At 42.6% G+C, this 16,161-nt stretch overlaps 1 protein-coding gene across 1 annotated transcript in view; it reads right to left on the bottom strand.

Moving 5' to 3' along the window:
* Positions 1 to 16,161, bottom strand: part of ITGA8 (integrin subunit alpha 8) — a 180,110-nt gene that overhangs the window by 33,043 nt on the left and 130,906 nt on the right. Inside the window, exons 20-24 of the mRNA XM_069729449.1 lie at positions 12,293 to 12,440; positions 10,769 to 10,861; positions 9,371 to 9,447; positions 3,481 to 3,561; positions 65 to 170 (exon numbers count right to left, since the gene is read on the bottom strand). Coding sequence (XP_069585550.1) covers positions 65 to 170; positions 3,481 to 3,561; positions 9,371 to 9,447; positions 10,769 to 10,861; positions 12,293 to 12,440 — 505 coding nt within the window. The remainder of the gene's footprint in view (positions 1 to 64; positions 171 to 3,480; positions 3,562 to 9,370; positions 9,448 to 10,768; positions 10,862 to 12,292; positions 12,441 to 16,161) is intronic.

The following is a 16,161-nucleotide window of genomic DNA, read 5'->3' as shown; positions in this document are numbered from 1 at the left end:
ATAAAAAAAATCAGCGTAAAGGTGTTCCTATAATTTTACTGCTACTTAGTAAGTTGAGTTATACCTCGTAGATGTGCTGAACTAAGGGTCCGATTTCCAGTTCTTCTGTTGGTTTTTCCTTGGGTTCCCAGTCAGGAATAGGTAAGACGACTTGAGGAGGGAGAGACACTCTACGAGAAAAATATTTAGGAATTAATATCAGTGGTTAATATTAATTATATTAGGGGAATATAGGATTTATTCATCTGAATGTGTTTGGGGGCTGGAAATCTACCATGTAGGAATGAACCCTAATTCTAACATGCATACAACAGTTTTAGACTTGATGGTCCTGATCAGTGCAAAATATTGAAACCAGCTCATAGTAACTGATCCTATTAATCGTGACATGTAAAAAATCCATATGTTCCTTTTGAAGGGTCACATCTAAAGAGTTGTAATGTATAACCTGTCCCATCCAATCGGAGACAAAGTACAGATATCCTTTTAATGTAATCACTGACATCGGAAAGGTTCCCAGATACAAGATAAATTGGGGTAACTCTGCAAGAAATCAAAGATGGAAGAAGCTGGACTTCATGGATTCCATTAGCAAAATTGCCATCCATTTGCAAAATCTTGAGAAACCCTCTTTATCCCACAGTTTACACAACTGTAGCTGGTTATCCCTAATCACTTATTTCCTCCGGTGATTTCCTGGTTGATGCTACTACACTAACCAGAAGACCAGAACCCGGTCGGCTTGGGAAGGACTTAAAGAAAAGGAGGTTAAGATGAGGAAATACAGTATTTCTAATGGTTTCTAGCAGGGAATATTGTCTTAGGTCATGGTCTCAAATCTCTTTACAATACAGCACATGATGGAAACTAGGTTCGGAGATTTTAATAAGCTCGTAATGGAAGCCACGTTGTAAAGATCGGCAGTATTTTATGGAGATGTTCGAGAAGTAATACGAGCCTTGTAGCCCACTATTGTATTCTTTTTAAGTATCTTAATTTCTCCATTGGTCTCCCTTTTTTTAGATGAAGAAGTCTCCAATTTTATCCTCCTCCAGGGATCACGGAACCTGTTTCATTTTACTGTAAGTGATGGCAGCACATGCTGTCTGGAATTACTAACACGTTCCTGGAGGTCACCGAAGTCCAAGGCTCAGTCTACGCACCGAGAAAGGAAAAAAAGCAGACGCAGCATATTCCAGCAGCCTGGATATGATATCAAACAAGACGGAGACTGCTATTCCCCCGACCCGTATGATAGGTAAACCTTATTAACTTCAGTTTTTAAGGATTTGCTCTTTTATTGGTCGTTACATGAAGTCTTGTTAAATTTTCTATAGTATTGAAATGGATACATTTTGGGTCGCGGAGGAATTCCGACAGTGAGGGGTCGTAACATCCATTGTGTCCATAGTGTTATCCTCTAACTCTGGAACTTATAACTTACTGGTCGATGGGGATCTGTCTGCTTTGGACCCCCAGCGATCCTGAGATCCCTTGAGTGGTCCACATGTTGACCATTCATTGTATAAGAGACTGACTGACTACTGCTTTAAAAAGGTATCACAGTCATTTTTTTTTATTATTCCGATAAATTCAAATATAAAGCAATTTTGAAAATAATCTCAATAAAATACAAATTCTATTGTTTTGTGTCTACAGTTCCTACACAGACTTATGCATCTCCATGGTAACAGACTACAAACACTATAGTAACAGACTACAAACAAGTTCTGTGTAGTGTGATCCTGCATTAATATTTCTACCTGCCGTCTATCTTCTTACTAATATACATTTGGTAGACTTGCAAGAAGGACCAGACGGATAGATGGCAATGTGAGGTCCAGACTACAGTGAGCTTGTTTGTAGTCTGTTGCCATGGAGATATATAAGCCTGATTAGGATCTGTAGACACAAAACAATAGGAGAAAATTTAAAAGGCTGCTACATTTTTTTTTTCATCTTAAATTCAATGGTTTATGTAGAAAAGTTACACTATTTACAATTTAGTCAGCAAACTTGGAGATGAAAGTGGATGTAAAACTGTGCTGCCGAGAATCCAATATACAACAGGACACCAGATCCAGTAGTGATGCGATTTACTTGTCGACGAGTTTCGAGGTGATCATAACCCTTCATCAGGATAAACCACATGATAGGGTACAACTTCCAAAAATAAAAAGACAATGCATTTAAAAAAACAGGAGCACAAAGAGGGTCCCCCATGGTCATATGACCAGCACAACATGTCATCTTGTCAGCATAATACATAACACTACCTTTGCACAAACTTGGAAATTGAATTGAAAAAGAATAAGAATATTAGTGTTTAGAAATAAAACGAAGCAGAAATAGAGGTGGATAAGGGTGTTTGGTAAAAATATCAAAAAGAGATGGAGAGAATGGAACCAGCTGTTGCAGTTAGTGGGCTGGGAGTGTGTTGTAGTGGTATGATCCACTAGATATGGAGCAAGTGAATAAGGAAGAGATAAAATTATTTGAAAGAAAAAAAAAAGAAAAGGAAAAAAAAGGAAAGAAGTTAAACCCTTCTTTCTTCTCAAAACCACCTTTTCCTTATTTCAAACTTAACAAACACCCTTATCCACCTCTATTTCTGCTCCATTGACAAATAAAACTGCACGCATACCGCATCTGGTCTCTTGTATATTGGATTATCGGCAGCGGAGTTGTACATCCACTTTCATTTCCAAGTTTGCTGACTTTCTATTTGGTGAATCTGCAGCAGCCATCTTTACTTACAAGCTTACCAAGAGGTTGTAAAGTCATAACCCCCCAGGTGAGCGAATCCCATTTTACTCTATTTTGTAATTCGGATAAGACCCTATTGTGCTTATTGTCATTGCAGTTTTTATCTACACATGTACCATTTGCAAAGGAGCTGGTGATTTTTTCAAGCTGTGAACATAGTCTTGCCATATGCACAGAGCCTGTATTTAGGGACACACAGTCCCTATGGGTCCTTGATACAGACCAATAGATACTTTAGAGGTGTAGTATGATATCTCCATGAGGCACTGTATTCTCCTTTTGAAGAGCTGCTTGTCCACCATAACACATTTGTTGGGGGCATGCTTAATTTGTGTTACTTGTAGATTTAGTATGAAACCTTGGTATAAAATCTTAACTATATGGCAGGCTATGGATTCCATTATATGGAGTTTCCAAGATGAACATATGCCCCAATGGATGAGCTGTAAAGATAGTTACAGCAGCACAGTTTCTACAAACTTATATAATCAGTATAAGGCACAAGGTACAGCGATGGGGTCAAAAATCACCCCTAAGTACTATTTTGGTTGTTCACAAAACTTGAGACCATAACAGTTTTTGGCACTGTTTACTACTGGCTGCTGCAGAACCTACAGGGTGTTGGGGGCTGCAGAACGTCAATCTTTAAAATGCATAGATATGTACTTAGAAGAAATAATGATCAAAATATAGGAAAAAAACTAAGATACTCACCCCCTGATCTCCACCCGGGACACAGCAGTGATGAAGATTTCCAGACTGACAAAGTTACTGTTGGGATTATCCTTATTAGAACTGGAGGGAAAAAAAGTTTATTAGGGTCAAATAACGAACAACAGAATGTTTTGTAATTGGTGAGAGTTTAGCTGGTGTTACATTTTGAGATTGGGATATAATAATTCTTAATGATACGTTAATGATATACATAGTTCATTCATCATCAGCACAGATCATCAATATATGGTTGCTAGGGATCACCATCAATATATGATTGCCAGGGATCACCATTCTGGTCTGCTCACTGTTCAATAGTACAAAGAAGCAGCTGAATTCTCTGCAGATGCTCCACACCAGACACAGCGACGTCATATGTGTGTGGCACTGCCTGGTAATGCAGCTCAGCCTGTTTAAGTGAATGGTGCAGAGGTGGAGGAGTTTGAGAACTAGTCACAGCCTCCGCTCCTTTGATCTGCCGACAATATAGGTCCCAACAAGTGATTGGTGTTTTTTTTCTCCAAATTTTAATTCGCTAGCTTCGCCAAATTTTAACAGGAAAGCAGCGATTCGATTGGCCATGAATCAAAAGCACTCCACAGTCTCCAGATACAATGTGTGATTGATTTTAATTTTCAGCAGCACTCTAACCACATTGATGAAGGAAGAATCAGATGCAAGCCATGCGTATCATTCCTTGGTCCAGCCACGCAGATGCAGTAACTCTCCTGCCTCACAGACGCAGTGACTCTCCTGCCTCACAGACGCAGTGATTCTCCTGCCTCACAGACACAGTGAGACTCCTGCCTCACATACACAGTGACTCTCCTGCCTCACATACACAGTGACTCTCCTGCCTCACATACACAGTGACTCTCCTGCCTCACAGACGCAGTGACTCTCCTGCCTCACAGACACAGTGACTCTCCTGCCTTACAGATGCAGTGACTCTCCTGCCTCACAGATGCAGTGACTCTCCTGCCTCACAGATGCAGTGACTCTCCTGCCTCACAGATGCAGTGACTCTCCTGCCTCACAGATGCAGTGACTCTCCTGCCTCACAGATGCAGTGACTCTCCTGCCTCACAGACGCAGTTACTCTCTTGCTTCACAGACATAGTGACTCTCCTGCCTCACAGATGCAGTGATTCTCCTGCCTCATAGATGCAGTGACTCTCCTGCCTCACAGACACAGTGACTCTCCTGCCTCACAGACACAGTGACTCTCTTGCTTCACAGATATATTGACTCTCCTGCCTCACAGATGCAGTAACTCTCCTGCCTCACAGATTCAGTGACTCTCCTGCCTCACAGACACAGTGACTCTCTTGCCTCACAGAAGCAGTGACTCTCCTGCCTCACAGATGCAGTGACTCTCCTGCCTCACAGATGCAGTGACTCTCCTGCCTCACAGACGCAGTGACTCTCCTGCCTCACAGACGCAGTGACTCTCCTGCCTCACAGACGCAGTGACTCTCCTGCCTCACAGATGCAGTGACTCTCCTGCCTCACAGATGCAGTGACTCTCCTGCCTCACAGATGCAGTGACTCTCCTGCCTCACAGATGCAGTGACTCTCCTGCCTCACAGACGCAGTGACTCTCCTGCCTCACAGATGCAGTGACTCTCCTGCCTCACAGACACAGTGACTCTCCTGCCTCACAGATGCAGTGACTCTCCTGCCTCACAGACGCAGTGACTCTCTTGCCTCACAGACGCAGTGACTCTCTTGCTTCACTGACATAGTGACTCTCCTGCCTCACAGATGCAGTGACTCTCCTGCCTCACAGACGCAGTGACTCTCCTGCCTCACAGATGCAGTGACTCTCCTGCCTCACAGACACAGTGACACTCCTGCCTCACATACACAGTGACTCTCCTGCCTCACAGATGCAGTGACTCTCCTGCCTCACAGATGCAGTGACTCTCTTGCCTCACAGATGCAGTGACTCTCCTGCCTCACAGATGCAGTGACTCTCCTGCCTCACAGACGCAGTGAGACTCCTGCCTCACATACACAGTGACTCTCCTGCCTCACAGACGCAGTGACTCTTCCATCTATTCATATCTCTTTTAACCTATTAAATTATCTATTATCTATCTATTAAATCTGTCTTATTCTCTTGTCCTCACACACTGCTCTTCACTGCTGTCAAATATTATCTGTACAGTTTCTGCAAATGTTTATGGCCTTCTCTCTCCATTTTTATTGCTGAGATTTGAGCTGTGATGTTCATTCACTATCTAGTTTCACAAGAAAATTCCTGCTGCATTTCCTGATTAAATAAAAGATAAAACACTGATTTTATAAAAACTACACTAAGCAGCCCAGAAAGTGATATATCAGTGGAATAAGGGTCTCTGCCCCTGCATCATGCTGCTCTCAGATTTAGATTCCAGGTAAAGTCGCTGATATAGTTTGATGTTAACAGAGGTGAAATGTTTTTTTTTAATTATATCATACTTTTAACTCTAGTCACATCCAAAGCTGCATTTCAGATTACATGATTATTGCTGTGCTGATCTGTCGTAGTATAAAGTAGTCTAATGTAAAGTAGTCTAATGTAAAAGAACGCTATACTGCCCAGAGTTTGGTGCAGCTTCGCATGTGAGTAGAGTAGAGGATGTAACATAATCATAGTTTTCAATGGGGAAAAAAAGAGTGTTCAAAACTGGATTTGGACCTCAGTGTAGTTTCTGACTTTCCTACTTGGAGCTGGTGACAAACTTGGATCAATGAACTGAGAAAAACCACAAGATTGAGACATTCCGAGCCAAGGCCGAAAATAAAAGTTTTGTTTTCTGTTATGTAAATAAATTAGTAATCTTTAAATAAACACATCCATATTGTTCCGTCAGAGATAATCAATCCCTTATTGCTCCGCTCAGATCATCTCATTACATAGGCGGTATATGGAGCCAGCAACTGGCAGCCCGGCCATGTGACCCGATTGCTATCCTCCCGCGTCGGCATCACAATGTTATTCATGAGAGTCAACAGCTCGGTGGCGGATCTCATTACAGCTCTGCTGACAGTTTCCTGGACATCGCTCGTGCTCCACAATTACAAGATTCTAAACTCCCAGATCGTGGTTTAGAAAAACGCAGCAAATAGGAAAACAAAGGACGTTATCAACTGGAAATGGAAAAAAATGTGACTGATTCACGAAAGTATAAATACGCACAACTCAAACTACAGCGCCACTTCTTGAATATGGAATTTGTAGGATTAGAGATGTGCCGGATTATCAGATAGTTTGGATTATCAGATTTGGGATTATGGAATGATGGATAAAAGGAACTTCACTGTAAATAGATGATGGTTAATCAATAATCATTTGAATTTATTTTAATGTTTTTTAAACAAAGGAATTTCTTGTAAAAGTTTTGCATTATATGCACAAAGAGCTGCGCAAATATTTTACAACTTTTGGCATTTTCTTTGAAGTTTTGCCCAACTCTGATAAAATGAGCACAACCACCCGCACGATGGATTACATCGATGCTGCTTGGATTATTTTTTAATAATAAATGGATAAACCAGGGAATGTGTGGGAGCCTTTATTCAAATAAACTTTTTTTTTCCTGTGGGTGTCTTTTTATTTTTAAATATAGGGTTAGTAATGATAGACGCCTCTCCATTACTCACCCGTGGGCTTGATGCCTGCGGACATTACATAGCTGACATCAAACCCAAAACCTATTACCCCGATTGCCACCGTAACAGGGCAGTTGGGAAGAGTTGAGACTAAGTGCCAGAATTGGCGCATCTAATGGATGCGCCATTACAGGGGCGGCTGAGGGTTGGTCTTATTAGGTTGGGAAAGGGCCAATATGCATGAACCTTCCAAGTCTATTAATATCTGCCCCGAGCTGTCTGCTTTGCCATAACTGGTTATTAAAAATAGAGGGAACCCCACGTCATTTATTTTGGGGTCCCCCCATTTTTAATACCCGGCAAAGCAGACAGCTGGGAGCTGACACTAATAAGCTGGGAAGGTCCATGGATATTGTCCCTTTCCCAGCAGAATAAGACCAGCTAACAGCTGTCTGCTTTCCTTTGACTGGTTATTAAAACATAGTATTTTTATTATTTATTTTGTTCTTTCACACTGTCATTCACTTAAGCTGTACCTACGCTAATCAGAGCACAATGGCGGAGCTACCCATGATCCGGTGGTTATACAGGCTAGGTCATGGGTATCACCATGCCAGTACTCGGTATGGCTGTGATGGCTGTGGAAATACCCACAGGCTAACAGCTTGTTCATTGGCTATGCTGCTGCATTTCAACAAGCTTTATTAAGCAGCTGAACTCCGAACAGTAACACAGGCTTCTCACAGACTTCCTTGAGAAGTCTGTGTCCGGAGTCCAGCACCGGACACTAGGTGTCATGTACGAACCCCTAACTCTACAATTCGGGTTCGTTCATCCCTAATCGTGTCTAACTCATGACAAGCTGAGCTGTTTCTTATGCCAGAAGTCTTACTGATGATTGGCACATGGAGATGCACGCCACTTTCTGACAATTCTGATTCATGAACGTCTGACTCCAACAAGCCCCCTCATCAAGACCACTATGAAAATCACCGGTCTTGATGAATCGGGGTTTTACTTTATTGAAAGTAACTGAAAAAATTTTGCAAAAATTTCCCTTCACTCCTGACACTGGTGGGAGTGGTGAAGTCTGATCATCCTAATAAATCTTCCATTAGTGACAGTCACCCACTGGACCCCATTATAGAGATCTATCTGCTCTTGTGACCCCAGTGTCACCATCAAGGTGTGTCCACACATTGTTGGCTCCATTAATAACATGCACATTTTCTGGGAAGATTAATGTCTGCTTCTTGCTATAAAAACATGGCTGACTGTGTGACAGCTCGCCTCAAGGTCGACATGTTGGGATAATAATCCTTCTCTGTCACCACTTCCTTCCCTTTAGCTCTGTCATACGATTTCACGCTACGTTATCTAGATATTTCTCAAACTTTCCAAATTGTTTTATCCGCTTCAGACAATTAGGTGTAAAGGTCAGACATCTAGACATTCCTCGGTATGTCAAGAAGCAAAATATACAAAAAGTGCACCATGGCTTGTACCTATACATACTATACTATGGCCATGATCCAGCCATCCTATTATACTACTTAATCATATATATATATATGCACATTCACATTCCGGCTCTATGAAACAAAAGAAAACATAATCTGATAATCTGGTGCAATACTGCAAAATAATCTGGAATCTCACAAGATCAGAACCAAAAGTCATAGACTATAGAAGAAAGCCACTGGGACCCTCAGGCATCCCATCATAGGGGCTGTGAAAACCCGAGAAATGAGCAGTTCCATTGACAATGAATGGAGTGGAAGGACCTCCACCTTATTTAAGAAGTATCTACTGAGCCCCGTTCTTGGGCTTTAATAGCTCCGTTCTCGAGATTCTAGAGCCCCAATATCAGGGTCGCTGTGTATCCCTATGTAAAGGGGATAACTTGTTTTTTTGAGAATAACCCTTGAAAGGAGTATTCTTAAGATTGTTATGTCCGCCAATCCCGAGAACGTGGGTTCTGAAGAACCCTTTAACAATAAATGGAGCATTCAAATGGGCTCTTCAGAGCCTCGGTTCTCTGGATGGGTTGAAGCCCAACGGTTAGACCCCAATAACTTGGCCTAATTTTGTTTTATTGTCTTTTAATCATTCTTCCGATATTGAGAGTTGTCTCCCTAAGGGACCTTTTCATAATACGCAAATCACTCTAACCCTCTCCCCAAAAGCATAGCGACACTGTCTTTTAGATGGTATTGATAAATTGTCCCCTAATTAAATTTTGGCCATACCCATAAAAAGCAACTAAATATTGAAGAACAATCAGAGGCCTTACCTTTTTACAAAAAGATCAAATTTGATGCTGTCAGCACTTTCCAACCTCTGGACTATAAATCGTAGACCAAGCGAGAGCTAAAACAGACCAGAAACCTGTAAGGTCAGGATTTTTTATATTGTAAGTGGCATCATCGGCCGTGCTGGGTAGACACAGAAATAACATCTTTTCTATTAATGAATTAATTGAATTCATGCATTCATTTTTTTATTCGTTTAAATTTCATTAACTTTAAAAAAAAAGTATACGGTATATTAAAAATATCCGACAGTTTTCTGTCTTTAACTCCAATGTAGACTCAGTCAGTAGGCATCTCCGTAGTAACAGACAACAAACAATCTCTGTGTAGTCGGATCCTGCAGTCCATTCCTCTTTCCCTAATTCTTGCTGACTTTCCAACTTTAGAGTAGGGAAAAATAGGGGACATATAGGCTATTTGAACTTGGATTTTTCTTGCGGAGCTTTTGCAGCAGACTGAGCGGAAACTCCAATTATTTAGGGAGTTTTGAGATGTGGAGGAGGATTTGGAGAGTTTCCGCTCAGCTTCCTCTCAGTGGCTATGTGCACACTTAGACTTTCTATTGCATTTTCAGAGCAGAAACTGAGCAGGACCTCCAAGATTTTGCATTTTTGACAAGGATTTGGAGGGTCTCTGCTCAATTTTCCCAAACCTCTTAAATAACTGTGTACATAGCCATAAAAAGGGAATATGACTATTTGTTTGCTTTTTTACTATGGAGATTCATAGGTCTGTATATAAGAGTTGTAAAATCAAAGCGCTAACATATTTGCAGTGAACAATTTTTGCAAAGTAACTTAAATTTTCAAATTAGATGCTTTGTGGTTTTTCCTTTTTTTCACCATTTTTTTCTGTGTGGTTTTGAGGTTACATTGAAATTGTTATGAAAAAAGGGCTAAAAAATGCGATGACCCCTAAAAATTGCGGTACATTAAAAAAAATATTAGTAGGAGCTGGTTGAGAGTAATAGTGGCTTACACGGATATTCCAGTAAGAAGTAAACAGTGATGCAAAAATGAGGGAGGTCCCAAATAGATGATTTTTTTTTTTGAGACTACGCGTTTCAGAGCCAATCCAGCTCCTTCCTTTTTTTCTTTAGTAAGAAGAGGTTATCACTTAGGGAATGAATAAGTAATAACTTCTAAATTTGGGGGGTCGGACTGCTGAGACTTTTTGCCCTTGTTTGACTGGAGCAGAGGTCAAGCATGTGCATTATGGAATTGCCAGAAATAATGCAAAATTTGGCCTGTAAAATGTGACTTAAAGTAATAAAATTTCGTAAGACGCAATCTTAGACCTCTAGGAAGGTCATCACTCAAAGTTAACAAGTATGGTATAAAATCCACAATTCACCCAGATAATTTACAAAAATTGCTTACATTAGTTCCAGCAACCATGGGGTTTCCAAGGTCACATACGACCATTCGGGACTCATTTTCCATTTTGTATTCACAATTAAGCTGTCGAAGTCCCTGCAGAAATAATGACAGTGAAAATCAAATCATTTAAGAAGCAAAAAAAGAGGAAATGTAGAAAAAATATGCATTTAAAATATGAAAAAAAATGAGGTCCCGAGTCACCATTTGGACTTTTTTTTAAGTCACTTTTCATTTTTGTCGTGTCTAATCGTTGAATTTTTTTGCACCAAATTCTTCAACGTGGTTCATGAATTTTGCGCAAAATCAAAAATGATTTTTCATTTAGTCTCTGACCTGTTTTGCAAATTTTTAGGGCAAAAAGTCATGCTGCAAAATGGTGCAAAAATTGCACCAAAATAACTGGATTACATAAAATTACTCCAGGATAATGGATGGGTGCGGGGTACTGGAGTATATTTGCACCAAATTCTGCGACTTTTTAAAAAGCCACAATTGATGAATCAGCCAAAAACATCTGGAAACCCCTTTACCACGTCCACAATGATGAACATAAAAGAAAAAAAAACAGGGGAACAAATAAAATAGACTTTAAAAAAAAAGGTGCAAATTAAAACAATAAGGTGTAAATGAAAAGCAGGTGAAAAACACCAAATACAGGCACAAATGCAATAATGAATCGAGCTCATTGTGTCTGTGCCGAAACAAGGTACACTACCGAAAGATATTTTTCATAACATGTTCTCTTTTGATTTTTGTCGGAGACAGTGTTTTCATTGAGACCGTTTTGGGGTAAAAATTCCAAAATGTTCTTAAATAGCAGCAGATATGTGTAAATATAGGGACGGAGATTTGGGGATGCAAATCTTCCCTCCAGGACTGTACCTAATTAAAACAAAATATATATCAGGCTTTGTAACTATAACTGTGATAACCTCTTGCTTTGGAGGACCCGAAAAGTCAATGCATTACACAGAACATGTATAAATTTAAATGAGAGCTGTAATTCTCCATTTCACCTGTGGGGGTGCTGCAGAGAAACTAAACACTTGCTGTTTCACTGATTACAATTAATTGCTGAGAGTAAAGACCAAAATATAAAAAAAAAATCAACTATTTTTGACTTTTCATCTTTGTAATTTTTATTCTTTTGTTATCTTTTTTTTTTTAATTTATTTCTGTAACCGGATTATTGTACAAGGAAAGAAAACAGGATAAAAGAATAGATAAATCTGCAATGTCTCACGGATTCTAACAGGAGAGTCTAATCTGACACACCCCAAAAATATCCTCTGTGTAAACGACAATATCCTATGTTTTCACAGTGAACAGGATATAGCAAGACGAGGAGCGTTATCTTGAAAGCATAGGATATGATGTTTTAAATTAAGCATCCTTCACAGCCAGATGTCTGCCCTGTGTATGTGAGGGCCCTCTCTGGCAGGGTGTGCGTTTAGCTGGCAATCATTTGCTTTTATTCTATGATTAATTCAATTCTCAGTGGGTCAGAGTATTACTGCGATTTACCTCCATGCTGCGCTCAATGCCCACGTAGTCTGCTTCTGCTGGGATGTTGACTTGTAGTTCAGCCTCGTAAGCACCTTCTCCATCATTCCTTGCATTTATGATGAAGAGGATATGATTCTCTTCCCCTAAAATCAGCTCCTTTTTATCTCTACATTTTAAAAAAAGTATATAATTGGTCACGGTTGTTTTAACAATTTTTGCAAGTCTAATAAACATTGTAATATACGTTATCACAACAATATGCTTCTTTCTTCACCTATGAGCCATTCCTCCTCCTTCCAAAGCCTCTGGAGTTATCATTCGCTTGGAAAAACTGCTAAAATCTGTCTTATGTAAATCAAATCTATTGAATTCTAAGAAGGGTGAAGGGGAAAGAGGAGCCATGCAAAAAGCAGAGTGAACTAGCGACACAGAAGGGAAAGAGTCCCTCATATCTGTGTGTGCTATACAGACAGGAGAGCAGGAGACCCTCATATCTGTGTGTGCTATAGAGACAGGAGAGCAGGAGTCCCTCATGTCTGTGTGTGCTATACAGACAGGAGAGCAGGAGTCCCTCATGTCTGTGTGTGCTATAGAGAAAGGAGAGCAGGAGTCCCTCATGTCTGTGTGCGCTATAGAGACAGGAGAGCAGGAATCCCTCATGTCTGTGTGTGCTATACAGACAGGAGAGCAGGAGTCCCTCATGTCTGTGTGCGCTATAGAGACAGGAGAGCAGGAATCCCTCATGTCTGTGTGTGCTATACAGACAGGAGAGCAGGAGTCCCTCATCTCTGTGTGTGCTATAGAGAAAGGAGAGCAGGAGTCCCTCATGTCTGTGTGCGCTATAGAGACAGGAGAGCAGGAGTCCCTCATGTCTGTGTGTGCTATAGAGACAGGAGAGCAGGAGACCCTCATGTCTGTGTGTGCTATAGAGACAGGAGAGCAGGAGTCCCTCATGTATGTGTGTGCTATACACACAGGAGAGCAGGAGACCCTCATGTCTGTGTGTGCTGTAGAGACAGGAGAGCAGGAGTCCCTCATGTCTGTGTGTGCTATAGAGACAGGAGAGCAGGAGTCCCTCATGTCTGTGTGTGCTATACAGACAGGAGAGCAGGAGACCCTCATGTCTGTGTGTGCTATAGAGACAGGAGAGCAGGAGTCCCTCTGTGTGTGCTATAGAGACAGGAGAGCAGGAGTCCTTCATGTCTGTGTGTGCTATACAGACAGGAGAGCAGGAGTCCCTCATGTCTGTGTGTGCTATAGAGACAGGAGAGCAGGAGTCCCTCAAGTCTGTGTGTGCTATAGAGACAGGAGAGCAGGAGTCCCTCATGTCTGTGTGTGCTATAGAGACAGGAGAGCAGGAGTCCTTCATGTCTGTGTGTGCTATACAGACAGGAGAGCAGGAGTCCCTCATGTCTGTGTGTGCTATACAGACAGGAGAGCAGGAGTCCCTCATGTCTGTGTGTGCTATAGAGACAGGAGAGCAGGAGTCCCTCATGTCTGTGTGTGCTATAGAGACAGGAGAGCAGGAGTCCCTCATGTCTGTGTGCTATAGAGACAGGAGAGCAGGAGTCCCTCATGTCTGTGTGTGCTATAGAGACAGGAGAGCAGGAGTCCCTCATGTCTGTGTGTGCTATAGAGACAGGAGAGCAGGAGTCCCTCATGTCTGTGTGCTATAGAGACAGGAGAGCAGGAGTCCCTCATGTCTGTGTGTGCTATAGAGACAGGAGAGCAGGAGTCCCTCATGTCTGTGTGTGCTATAGAGACAGGAGAGCAGGAGTCCCTCATGTCTGTGTGTGCTATAGAGACAGGAAAGCATGAGTCCCTCATGTCTGTGTGTGCTATAGAGACAGGAGAGCAGGGATTCTTCATGTCTGTGTGTGCTATAGAGACAGGAGAGCAGGAGTCCCTCATGTCTGTGTGTGCTATAGAGACAGGAGAGCAGGAGTCCCTCATGTCTGTGTGTACTATAGAGACAGGAGAGCATGCGTCCCTCATGTCTGTGTGCTATAGAGACAGGAGAGCAGGGATTCTTCATGTCTGTGTGTGCTATAGAGACAGGAGAGCAGGAGTCCCTCATGTCTGTGTGTGCTATAGAGACAGGAAAGCATGAGTCCCTCATGTCTGTGTGTGCTATAGAGACAGGAGAGCAGGGATTCTTCATGTCTGTGTGTGCTATAGAGACAGGAGAGCAGGAGTCCCTCATGTCTGTGTGTGCTATAGAGACAGGAGAGCAGGAGTCCCTCATGTCTGTGTGTACTATAGAGACAGGAGAGCATGAGTCCCTCATGTCTGTGTGCTATAGAGACAGGAGAGCAGGGATTCTTCATGTCTGTGTGTGCTATAGAGACAGGAGAGCAGGAGTCCCTCATGTCTGTGTGTGCTATAGAGACAGGAGAGTAGGAATCCCTCATGTTTGTGTCTGCTGTGTATGGGAGATCTCATTCTCTAGTCTTCATCCATTAGCTCAGAAACAACTGAAAATTAGAGAAAAAAGCCGCAGAGGGAAATACTGCAGGATACAAGTGATATAATTGCCAAAAATAGATTATTCCCAATGCATACATATGGCAGTCTATTCTGTAAAGTCCCATGAAACAACAGGTACGCTATTGCAGCGCCCCAGAGATCTGGTCGTTGCAGTATGGCCCCACGACGAGTAGCGGTACGTCCGATGGCACTAAGGAGTTCTCCTGACCAGGTATCACCAGAACACATTACACTTCACACTCCGGCCACTAGGGGGAGCAAAAGGCTTTATTTATTGGGCCACTCCTCACACTGGTAAAACTAGGGGCTGGGGAGGAAGTTAGTCAGAAGCTGACTGGGTTGGAACCAGGCAACATCCTGTGGCAGGGGGTGTTGCGGGGAGAAGACACAGGGGGGTCCCTGTCAGGCGTGGGAACCTGGCAGGTGCCTAGCGAACAGAACAGAACGTAACGGAACCGTGCCTGCACACCTTGCGGCGGTATCCTAAGAGAGAGACAAGAGGGGAAGAATATTGTGGAACAGTGTAAACGAGATCAGCACAAAGGAGAGCCAGTAAGAGTCGTGCCGAGAGAGGAAGGCAACATCTTACTGAGGCGGGTACGAGTAACTGACTTCAGGCCTTACTCCAAATTCCGTTGGACAGTTAATCATAGGTTGGCTGTCTACCTTCTACACCTACGAAGACATAGGGGGCAACATTGGGAGAGGGGCGTCTCTAGGGTCCCGGAAGACCTCCAAGCCTTCCCGTCAAACGGGTGGCGTCCTAGCCATACTATATCTGGGGGACGTTAGAAACTAGCAACATCTGGAACCAAAGAACGAGAGAGAGAGAGAGAGCTGTAGAGAACGAACGAAAGAGAACAGCAGTTATGAGGACTATTCCGAATGCTCAGCAGGGTAGGACTACAACACACAGGCGCTATTGGTAGGCAACGATTTCCATCTGTGAGGGAAACTCTGGATGTGCCCATCGGACCGGCCGGTCTCTGATAGCCCGGTTGAACGTGCTCTGGACTGAGTGTACTGAAGCCTTCAGTAAAAGGTAAAGAGACTGCAACCCTGTGTCCTCGTTATTGCCTGCACCTCACACCATCTCTATCCACACTACTGGGAAGCCCTGGGGATTTACTTCACCTGTGGGAAGGTATACAAACGGCTGCTATTCCATCACTCCAGTGGACCCCACAGCAGCGTCGGTCACCCTGACCGAACACCACAGGTGGCGTCACGAACTACTGACAGACTGTACTACCATTTTCATTGGACGCCCCTTAGCAGGGTCACGACCGGGTCCAGCCACCGTGACAACCGCAGAACCGAAGGAGAAGGGACCGGTACCGAGTGACTTGTGGCCCTGTGTCTGGGGGCGCTCCAACTATCACATTGGGCAATTTCTTGTA

Source organism: Ranitomeya imitator, chromosome 6 (genome assembly GCF_032444005.1).
Source record: "Ranitomeya imitator isolate aRanImi1 chromosome 6, aRanImi1.pri, whole genome shotgun sequence".
Classification (NCBI taxonomy): Eukaryota; Metazoa; Chordata; class Amphibia; order Anura; family Dendrobatidae; genus Ranitomeya; species Ranitomeya imitator.
This window is presented reverse-complemented; position numbering and strand designations above follow the sequence as displayed.